The sequence below is a fragment of the Mauremys mutica genome, chromosome 24 (assembly GCF_020497125.1).
Source record: "Mauremys mutica isolate MM-2020 ecotype Southern chromosome 24, ASM2049712v1, whole genome shotgun sequence".
Lineage (NCBI taxonomy): Eukaryota > Metazoa > Chordata > Testudines > Geoemydidae > Mauremys > Mauremys mutica.
This window is the reverse complement of record NC_059095.1, coordinates 13,613,918-13,625,551: the sequence shown is the minus strand read 5'-3', so window position 1 is coordinate 13,625,551 and position 11,634 is coordinate 13,613,918. Positions and strand designations below refer to the sequence as shown.

Below are 11,634 nucleotides of genomic sequence, written 5' to 3'. Positions count from 1 at the left end.
GCTCCAGCCGGGGAGCAGGGTCGGGGGCTTGCCCTGCTCTGGCTCTCCGGAGCTCCAGCCAAGGAGCAGGGTCGGGGGCCGCTCCACGCTGCCCACGGAAGCAGCGTCATAGCTCTGCTCCAGCTCCTATGTGTAGTAGCAGCCAGGGGCCTCCGCTCTGCACGCTGCCCCCGCCATAAGCATCACCCCCGCAGCTCCCATTGGCTGGGAACTGTGGCCAATGAGAGCTGAAGGGTCGGTACCTGCAGACAGGGCAGCACGCAGAGCCAACTGGCCATGGTTTTGCGGAGGAGCCAGAGAGGGGACATGGCCGCTGCTTCCAGGAACTGCTTGAAGTAAGTACCACCCAGAGCCTGCACCCGTGAGCCTCCTCCCATGCCCCAACCCCCTACCCTAGCCCTGATCCCCCTCCCGCCCTCCGAACCCCTCGGTCCCAGCCCGGAGCCCCCTCCTACACCCCAAAGTCCTCATCCCCAGCCCCACCCCAGAGCCCACACCTCCAGCCAGAGTCCTCAGCCCCCCACCTCCCCGCATCCTACTCCCCCGCCCCTGCCCCGAGCCACCTCCTGCACCTTGAACTCCTCATTTCTGGTCCCACCCCGGATCCCACACCCCCAACCAGAGCCCTCACCCCTTCCCATAACGTTTGCCCACCCCTGATGTAGAAGCTGCCAAAACAGCCTACAAATGTCACACTGACAAAAAACTCCAAGAGGCCCCACCTCTGAAGGATGGTCAAAAAAGTACAGCTGTCCACTAAATGCCTCAGATTGGCCAATCTACACACAAATTGGGCAACTGAAACACAGGCCCTTACCCCATTCTTCGGCAAATCAATCTGGTGGCATTTGAATGTATCCTTCGATCCTCGAAGGTCCATCCAGCATTTCATGGATGCCTCCTGAAGCTGTTCCTAGATGATCGGTTTCCACCACCGCTGCCCCTGCTGCTGGTCAGACTCCTGAGACCAAGTTCCTGCTCCCTTGTCCTAGTCCCAGTAATGACTCTGGTTTTGACCCTTCGGGTGGCTTCTACCTGTGACACCACTTTGACCCTGGGTGTGACTCTGGACCAAGCCCGTGGATTTGAAATCACTATTTATATGGGAAATCACCAAACACCAATTTAACTGTAAATTCTTTTATTAAATCCAAAGGCCAAATGGTACTTTGAGCAGTTGCTCTAAACATGCCTAAAAAGCCTAACTAATGTACGACACCCAAACAGTAACAAAACATGTCTAAGCATTTGTTCAAGATACTTACAAATGGGTTAACCCCAGAGGTGCTTAGACCCATATTGGTCAGCTCCAGCGTGGTCAGGCAGGTGTTAGCAATGAACCTTTCAGAGATTACTTTTATACCCTTTAACAAACAGCTGATGTCATTGCCAATGATTGACTGGCTAAAAACCAATCTGAGACAGTTCCCCCTTATTTCCAGTCCTAATCCAGATAAGATTTACAACTGCCTTTCTCCCCAAGGCCTTCCTTCTATTTGCTAGTCAGGGGCTTTCTTTGGAACACAGATACATTTCCTTAACCAAAGCTAAGCTGACTTTAATTCTTTAATTTTATACTTATCCTGCAACAACTCTTCTCTGGGCTTTTTACCCTGTATGGGCCCTGACAGAACGTGTCTGACCCTTCTGGGCACGTGGGGATTATCGGAAGGCACGAAGGACGAGCACCACTGGCGTGGAGCAAGCCTGTGCCCACACTGCAGAATGGTTGTGTTAGCAGCCGACAAGTTGTGCTCACTTGGGCTATGCCCCTGGTGAGCCAGCTTATTCGAGCAAAGGGGTTTAGCATGGGGCCAGGATTCAAGTTGACCCGAGTTAACTTTTCAGTGAAGGCAAGGCCTCAGGTATGATTACATCAGGGGACACTGCTCCTAACAAGACCTCCTGTGGACATTGGTATTTTCCATCTGTCTTGTAACAGGCTTGGCTAAGCTTAACAGTTGCGCAATATTAGCTCTCTGTTCACACATTTCTGACAATACCGTGTTTTACTTAAAGGAAACGCATCTTTGCATTATTGCTTTAGAAAATCTTGTGCTTTCTCATGTGATTGTATCTTTCACATCACCCTTAGGTGTTGTGTAGGTTGGGATCTTGGTACTACTCTATTTCTTTGATTTGCCTTATTAATTATCATAGTGAATATTCTTATTTTTGCAAATCTCTCTCATGCTGCAGAGACCCTTATATTGATCCATCAGTGGGGCCTTGGGGGTACAGTAAGAAGAAAAGCTCCAGGATCTAATTATTATTAAACAAGGATATTGCAGGGGCACCCAGAGGCCCCAGACAGGCCTTGTTATGTTAGGTACCAAGAAGAAAATTCATAGAATCTCAGGGTTGGAAGGGACCTCAGGAGGTATCTAGTGCAACCCCCTGCTCAAAGCAGGACCAACCCCAACTAAATCATCCCAGCCAGGGCTTTGTCAAGCTGGGCCTTAAAAACCTCTAAGGAAGGATATTCCACCACCTCCCTAGGGAACCCATTCCAGTGCTTCACCACCCTCCTAGTGAAATAGTGTTTCCTAATATCCAACCTAGACCTCCCCCACTGCAACTTGAGACCATTGCTCCTTGTTCTGTCATCTGCCACCACTGAGAACAGCCGAGCTCCATCCTCTTTGGAACCCCCCTTCAGGTAGTTGAAAGCAGCTATCAAATCCCTTCCTCACTCTTCTCTTCTGCAAACTAAACAATCCCAGTTCCCTCAGCCTCTCCTCATAAGTCATGTGCTCCAGCCCCCTAATCATTTTTGTTGCCCTCTGCTGGACTCTTTCCAATTTTTCCACATCCTTCTTGTAGTGTGGGGCCCAAAACTGGACACAGTACTACAGGTGAGGCCTCACCAATGTCGAATAGAGGGGAATGATCATGTCCCTCGATCTGCAGGCAATGCCCCTACGTATACAGCCCAAAATGCCATTAGCCTTCTTGGCAACAAGGGCACATATCCAGCTTCTCATCCACTGTAACCCCTAGGTCCTTTTCTGCAGATCCTAGTTCCAGTCACTGCTGTCAGCCTACTAAAGCCTCAGTGTGTGACCCACAGCAGGGACCCTCGACCTGCGACCCTGTGCAAAGCACATATACCCCAATGACAGCTCTGTAGGATCAACCATCCAGGACTGGCTTCCTGGGCTGTGTGAACTAATGCAACTCTCCCTCCTCTAACTCTCTGATTCCGTGTGCACGTGGAGTGCTGCGGAGAGTGCACCTGGGGCAGGCACGTAGCAATGAAGGGGTTAACCTATGCATGTTTTTGTCATCAACCTTTCTTCCAGCCAACTAGAAAGCTTGGATTAACTAGTCTAAGATGTCACTTTCCATTAAGGCGAATGGGTCTCAAATAGCAGTATAACACTGGTTCTCCCTTTGGGATTATGTGAGAGAGAGTTCTCTGATTCTGATCTGGTTTCTGGTGGGTTCTGAACCTGGCAAAGGGAAATGGTTCTGCAGAACAAGAAAGATCACTAATGATGACTATTAGCAACCTCGGGAATATTAGCAGCATCAAAGAGACATTTTGCTCGGAGTGGAACTTTCTGGACCTCTAAAGAGGATCATGTGGGAACGTATTAAAAAAGCCTTGTTAAACTCACTTTCCATTAGCTGCTCGGCCATCTGGAACTGGATCCGAGCTTTCTGGAGAAAGAATGGCCTGTTGACTCTTTCAATGCTCTCTGTGGTAACTGGATGCCTGCTCGGATTTCTGCTAAGGGTTTTGGAGCTGACAGATCTGGTAAGTGGCAGAAACGTGTTGTATGTGCAGAAAAATTGGGGTGGGATCACGGGGTGGGTTAAAACTCCTTAGGATAAAGGAACTATTGCTATAAAACGTCTTTTGTGTAGAAATGTGTTAATCTGCACTAGATTAAACCTCACACTATAAACTGTGCAGAGAAAAACACCCGTTCATCTCAGCCCTGCTCCCCAGCACAGCTCTAGCAGCAGTAGCAGGCTCTCCTAGAACTAATGCTTATTTATTGTCACAAAACGTACTGCTTGGCACAGCATGAGGGGTTAGCACAGGAATCCAAACTAGACTGCAGTTGCCAAACAAACGGCCCTTTTGGTGAGGAATCCTCCATGCAGTCTCAATGTTTCTCCACTTCCTGATCTACAGAAATCGTTCACTCACAGTGGGGCAAACCCTGCCCCTCACTCTGCCAGGGGGGTGCAGCTCCATTGCACAAGGAGGGGACAGGGCAAGCCAGCATGGTATGGAGCCCAGTTCTGCAAGGGCTCCTTGGTTGGCAATGTGCAGAGAGGGGTGGAGAAGGGGAGGGCTTGAGTACCCACTGCTGTCTGGCCTTTCCCTTGGAGAGGCTACTCCAAGTTACTCCACCAAGGGGCTACAGCAGCCCTGGGGAATAGTTCTGCAGCATGGAGGAGGCAGGTTCATTTCACCACCCCCTCTCCACACATCTGCCCTGTTCCTGGTTCAGCTACTAAGGCTCGATGCTGGGTGCAGGATTTGCTCCACTGTGCAAATGAGCCAGGTTCTGTTGTCATAGTACTTAGCACGTGCACAGCGCTTGAGGAATCCTCCCACCAGCTCTGGGAAGTGTGTCAATAAATAGTGAGCCCCATTAGAGAGAGCTGGCAACTGAGATGAAGAGATTTGCCCAAGGCCACACCACTACTCAGTGGCAGAGGTGGGATTAGAATTTAGCAATTTCTGATACCTGCCCTCATGCTGCCTCTCGTCTAGGAGCTTCTTGTAGAGGAATTAACTGAGCCAAAATGTAATTGACTAATCTGATCTTTCAGCATTTCCCAGGACCCTAGGGACCATGGACAAGGATGCAGTGCTAATGAATAACACGAAGTTAAAAATACATGTTAGATTCCATTGGTTCTCTTAGAATATGCAACAACTTCCTCCTGATTTTTGATGTAGGCATTATTTTAGCTGGCTCTGGTGCTGGGTACTTGAGAGGTGCCTTTGTTTGGTTGTTACATCTCAGAGCTCCACTCACTCCGTAACAACCTCATTTAATCTGGCAGGATTTAGAAATGTCTGTCACTTCAATTATGCCTCCCAGCATGCTGCCCATAGCAGAGATAAGCTGGTTACTTGAAGCAAGTGCCAAGCCTGGTGACTCTCAGTGACACCCCATCTGCCACACCTGCTGAGCTTTCATGGAGCATTGCTGAGGGAGTCTCCCTGCCTGCTGAGCATCTGTGCCCAATGACCCACTGAGGTTCAGTTTGCTGTGTTCCCGTGCCCTGGAGCTAGCGCCCTACCAAAGTCACGTTCTAGTTTGGACAATTTCACAGTCATAAGATTTAAAAACTCATAAATTTGATGATTTCAGCTATTATCATCTGAAATGTCACGCAGCCCCAAGAGGAGCTGTGGGTGGGCCACAAGGTTATTGTGAGGGGGGTGCAGTGCTGCTACCCTCAGAGGTGATGCGAGGGAGGGGCAGGAATGGTCACATGCCCCTCCCCAGACGCCAGAGGGGGCGGGGAGTTACAGCTGCGCTCAGGTACAGGCCTCAGGTCAGAAGGAAAGTACCTTGCCTGCGCTCTGCAGCTGCTGGTCCTGCCCTGGTGATGGGGCAAAATGGGAGGGAGCAGGGAGGAAGGGGGGGCTGCTGGGGACAGTGGGGATGCTCATGGGGATCATGGGGAGGAATGGGGGGCAGCATAGGCCAGGGCTGGGAGTCGGGGGGGGAGGGGCGCAGTAAGGAAACAGCCATGTGCCCTGGCTAGATGGGCATCTGTTGTTTTTTTTAAGCTTGAAACAAAGAGAAGGGCTGAGCACCTCTCTGGCTTGTAGGGAAAGAGTGGGGCAGAGTCTGTGTATGTCAGTGGCTCTCAAACTTTTTTACTGGTGACCCCTTTCACATAGCAAACCTCTGAGTGTGACCCCCCACCTTATAAATTAAAAACACTTTTTATATATGTAACACCACTATAAATGCTGGAGGCACCGCAGGGTTTGAGGTGGAGGCTGACAGCTCGTGACCCCCCATGTAATAAGCTCACGACCCCCTGAGGGATCCCAACCCCCAGTTTGAGAACCCCGGTGTATGTCGGGGTAGCCTGGGGTGAATGCTCGCTCACTCACTCCATTGCCCTCCAGAATCCCAGGTCAGAATTAAGATACCCTGGATTTCCTCCCTCACATGATGAATCCCTTAGGATCAATTATGGTAGGACCACAATTCCCAGGGATTCGGTTAGTCTCTAAGGTGCCACAAGTGCTCCTGTTCATTTTTCAGGGATTTCCTGTTCATGGCCATCGTGTCTGCAGACACGTGAACTTCACCTTGCTAAGGGCCCTACAAGAGCAGCTCAATGCCATGGGCCAGTTCTCTGGGCTGGGGTGTGTCTGCTCGAGCTCTCTGGTTGGAGGCTCAAGTGGTTTGAACTGGGACTTTCTAACATGCCCAGTGCCCCTTCCTTGTTTCCTTGCCCCTCTTCTGAACGGGCAGGTCTAACCTGGGGAAATAGGCTGTGTTTAAAAACAGGTTTGTCAACATGCTGGAACTACCACGTTTTTCAATACAACCTATTTCCTAGTCTAGACAGGGTGGGCCAGTGCCAGATCCCCACATTCCATTCTTCCCTCAGGTCCAGGCTTTGAAGAGGGAAATTGCTCTATTATATAGTAAGCAGGGCTGTGGGTGTGTTTTCCAGCAATGTCTCATTATTCACCCTCTCGACTCTCCTGGCCTTGAGACAGAAGCAGTTGCTGACTCCAGGCTCCTCTGAGAGCCACAAACCCCTCTCCTGTTTTTGCTGGGAGTGTGGTTTGAATCTAATGCTGGAAGAGCTGAACAGCATGTTTCGCTGATGGCCTCCTTTCACACTGTGCCCTTGGCAGCACATTCTATGAGATCGGTTTGCTGTAGGGCCACAGCGTATGCGCCCTATTCCCAGAGTCGCACTGTGGTGGTCTTGCTATGTAGCAAGAGAGCCACTCCCAGCTCACACTGGAAATACAGAAAGTAGCACTCATGGCAATGTTTCCACTGCAAAGAGTTTGCCAAGAAAGGATAACGACAAAGTGTTGTTAGCTGCTCTCTCCCAGCGATCCCGAGTGTCACCTTACTGCACCCATCCCTGCAGCGGCTGAGTGGTACATGGAGCCATACTTCAATATTATTTCTATTACAATACGTGGATACCTAATAGGGGCGTATAAATTGCAAGCACAGGCTGGGGTATGAGAAGGTGTGCTGTATTGTACACCGTGGTGGGTTGGAAGGTATGGGTGCTGGCTGGTGAGTGTTGCCCACATGCTCAGAGTTTAGCTGATCGCCATATTTGGGGTCAGGAAGGAATTTTCCTCCAGTGCAGATTGGCAGAGGCCCTGGAGGTTTTTCGCCTTCCTCTGCAGCATGGGGCACGGGTCACTTGCTGGAGGATTCTCTGCAGCTTGAGGTCTTCAAACCACAATTTGAGGACTTCAATAACTCAGCCATAGGATAGGGGTTTGTTATTGAAGTGGGTGGGTGAGATTCTGTGGCCTGCGTTGTGCAGGAGATCAGACTAGATAATCATAATGGTCCCTTCTTACCTTAAAGTCTATGAGTCTATGAGTATGGCATATTGGGTACAGTGGAGTATTAGAAGGTATGCTATACTGGATTGTATACAGGGAGATATTGAAAGGTATGGTATATTGTTGCCCTTTGAAAGCCAGGGGTATAATGAATCTGTTGTAATTCCACTGACTCCAGTGAAATTACACAAGGGGTAAAATTGGCCTAGTAGATTTAATTCTTTTTCTGTACTGCTGCAAAAATATCTTCTGGTGTACATTGTTCCAGAAATCCTCAGCAAACATGCATTAGGTATTGTTTGTTCCCTGCACTTTAGTGTAACAAAAACTAAAATGAAAAGAGAAATTTAAGGCTTAAGCCATAAAGCAAGCAGGTCAAATGTATAATTGAATTGACTGAGCAACGCAGTAGGTGTCCAAAAGCTGGGCTGCTAAGGAGAACCTGGTGCCTGGTGGAGACATGCAATAGATCTGCTCTGCTCCCAAAGCAAGTCAGCGGTGAAAGGGGAGGTAAACCTGGTCTAAGGTGATCACACCATTATCTGTCCCTGGTATTACAGACCTAAGGGACAGCTCTCTGCTCAGCAAGTCCAGGGGTCCCCTCACTCTCCTCCCATACTTGAATGGGGAAAACCCTGTGGATTCCTGGGGCACTTCCCTGTATGCCAACAGCAGGTGGGGTAAATACTTGTCCCAATCCTGTGGGTGCTGGTCCATAAAATGTTTTCAGCATCATCTTTAGGGTCCCACTGAACCTCTCCACCAGCCCGTTGGACAGAGGGTGATACGCTGAGGCTCAGGTGTGTCAGACCCCACACTTCTTCCATAAGCACTGGAGCAGGACTGACATGAAGTTGGACCCTTGGTCCATAAGGACCTCCTTGGGGAACCCCACTCTGCTGAAAATGGTCAGCAGCGCGTCTGCCACGGTGTCTGCCTCGATAGAGGACAAGGCCACTGCCTTGGGGTAGCAGATAGCGAAATCTACCACCACTAGAATGTACCTCTTCCCTGACTGGCTCACCCTGCTGAGGGGCCCCACTATGTCCATAGCCACCTTCTGAAAAGGCTCCTCTATGATGGGCAAAGGTCTCAGAGCTGCTTCACACTTATCCCGGGCCTTTCCCCACCCTCTGCAGGAGTCACAGGACCTGCAATACTGTTGGACAGTGTCAAAAGTTCTGCAGCAGCATCTGCCTGGTGCGCCGGATGCCCTGATGCCCTGAGAGGGGACTATCGTGGGCCAAGTACAACAGTCTGCGGCAGTACCTCTGGGGGACCATCAACAGCCTCCTGGCTTTCCAAGGTTCAGTTTGCGCCGAACCAGTCCAGTCCCGGTATGGGAATCCTTTGTCCCACAGGAATCTCTCCCGGCGGTCCTCCCACTGGGATCCTGCACTGCTGTGGCCTGCAAGGGGCCTCAGCTTCTCCAAGGAGGGATCCTCCTCCAGCTCCATCTGGAATTCAGCTGCTGGGTTTGAGGATACAGCTCTGATTGGTGGTGATTCAGTTTACCCACCTTGGGACGGAGGCACCAGCCCAGCCCTGTCAAGCCCTCCCCTCGGTGCTTCGGTCCCTCCCTTCGGGAAGTCCCACGTCCCTCGCTGGCTCTGGCTCTGGCTCCGGGTAAGGACCGGGCGCTCCAAGTGCCATCCAGCCTGTTCTCCAAGTCATTACCCATTAGCACCTCGGTAGGCAGGTGATTGTGCACCCCAACCTCTTTGGGTCCCTCCTTAGCCCCCCTGTATGCGGTCCACAAACTCTTCCACCAGTGCACCCGCACTGCGCAGATCTTTAGGCTTCGGGTCCACTAAACAGCTCTTAAGGCCTGGAGGGCAGATGTCATAGAGCTGCTCCAACCCCACCAGGTTATACACGTCCTCTGCGGTGGTGGCCCCTGCGCCCTTCCCCCACTTGCGGAGATATTCCCCCAGCAGGTTGGCGACCTCCTTGTAAGTGACCCCTGGGGTCTTACGTACACCCCGGAATCGTTTCCTGTACGTCTCGGGGGTCAGTTCAAACTTCAGCAGCAAAGCCGGTTTGAATACATCATAGTCCCCCGTCTCATTTGGCTGAACTCCTCTATGGCCTTGGGACCCAGCAGGGGGGTCAGACAGCAAAGCCTGTCTGCGGGGTCAATCTGCTTCCGATCACAAGCCTTCTGAAAGGCTGAGAGGTAGGCATCAATATCTCCACACACACACACACCTCCTTAAACTGGGGCAGCAGTCTGGTATCTAAATTCCCCACAGAACTGGCATCTCGGGGCCCTTCCCCACTTACCCCCGGCAGGCCCTCTTGGCTCGCTGCTCCTCCAACTCCAACTCGTGCTTCCGTTGTTCTGAACCGTCCACCAGCCTCCGCTCCTCCAGCTCCAGCTCCTTCGCTTTCAGCTCCAGCTCCAGCCTCCGCAGCTCCTCCAAGGAGAAACCTGACTGGGGTTCCCCTGTGCTGACTGGGGAGTCGGGTCTGATAGACTCCTGGTTGCTACACGGACTGTCCCCACGGCTACTCCCCAGCTCTCCGGGCACCCTGGGAGCCCCCCTGGGGTCTGGAGCCTGTTCCTCAGACTGGTCATTCTCTACAAGCTGAGCCATCAGCTGCTCCTTAGTTTGCCTCCCCACGCTCAGCCCCCTCTCCCTGCACAGACGTGCCAGGTCCCTCTTACTGCAAAGCGCCTGAGCTCACAGCCAACTGTCTACAGGGTGCATCCACCAACCGTCCTCTGCTACCATGTTGTCACGGACTCACAGGTTGTGCCCACTCTTGGCCCCATACGGTCCTTAGGGGGAACCCCCTGCAGTGCGACAGCCCTTCTCGGGTATCCACCCTCCGCCTCCTCTCAGAGAACCGCACCTCTCTGAGCCTTAGCACACCTGTCTCTTGCCGTGGGCCCTCTCAGGGAGTCCGCTCGCTCTGGACCCCTGGGGCCTTCACTCCCAGAGGGAATGATGCAACCCTGATCTCTAGACCTGAGCAACTTTCAGCCAGCATAAAACAGGAGGGTTTAGTGAGCGTCTGAACACAACATAGCAAACTCTCAGGGCCCTCAGCACAGTACATCTAAGTCTCTCCTGCATCCAGGTGGGCTCTGTGCGCTCTCTCTCTCCAGTCCCGAACCCCCCGTGCTTTCCAGCTGGGCATCCAATATCACCTGCCCCCAAGCCCTGCCTCTGTCCACTGTCTTCTATCCAGGTAAACAGGGTCACCTGGGCCTCCTCTCCTCTCAGCTGTCCTATGTTCCCCACTGGCTGGAACTGGCTGGTCAGGTCACTGGGGTCCTCTCTTCGCAGTCCATTGTCCTCCCACTGGCCAGAACCGGCTGAGACTCCCGAGCTGGGCCTCCAGGTCACCAGTTGCTAGGGTATCCATTCTCCAGGCCATTGTCTGGGGTCCCAAGTTCCTTCGCTGGTCCTCTGTAACAACAACTCCCTCTCCCATCACCTCGTTAAACCAGTAACACCCAGGGAAACTGCATCCCATCCCCTCTGCATGCAAACCATTGAAAAAAAAAACCAAGAAAATCCCCCACTTCGTCAAAGAGATTACGGATTTGGTGGATAAAGTTAGTAGTGTTGGTGTAATATACATAGACTTCTGTAGGGCATTTTACTTGGTACCACATGGTATTTTGATTAAACAAACTAGAGCATATTAAAAAAAGCATGGTGCACCTTAAATGAGTTAAAAACTGGCCAAGTGAGAGGTCTAAAATTGTCATTGTAAATGGGGAATTGTCATTGCATAGGTCTGTTTCCACTGGGGTCCTGCAGAAATCAGTTCTTGGCTGTACACTATTTTTATCAATGACTTGGGGGAAAAAAATCATCACTAATAAAATTTGCAGATGACACAAAAAATAGTTTCTAGGGTGCCACAAGTACGCCTGTTCTTTTTACAAAAATCAGAGTAGTGGTAAATAATGAAGAGGGGAAGTCACTGATACCGAGCAATATGGAATTGCTTGGTAAACTGGGCACAAGCCAACAATAATTTTTAATACTGCTACATTACAAAATCATAGACACCTTGGGCTGGAAGGGACGTTGAGAAGTCACCTTGTCCAGCCCCTTGTACTGAGGCAGGACCACAGGGCC

The 11,634-nt window shown here is 51.2% G+C and overlaps 1 protein-coding gene across 1 annotated transcript in view; it reads left to right on the top strand.

Annotated features, from left to right (window-relative positions):
* Positions 1-3,583: 3,583 nt before the first annotated feature.
* Positions 3,584-11,634, top strand: part of LOC123355926 (excitatory amino acid transporter 5-like) — an 89,041-nt gene continuing 80,990 nt past the window's right edge. The window contains exon 1 of the mRNA XM_044998793.1: positions 3,584-3,760. Within this exon, the coding sequence (XP_044854728.1) occupies positions 3,584-3,760 (177 nt within the window). The remainder of the gene's footprint in view (positions 3,761-11,634) is intronic.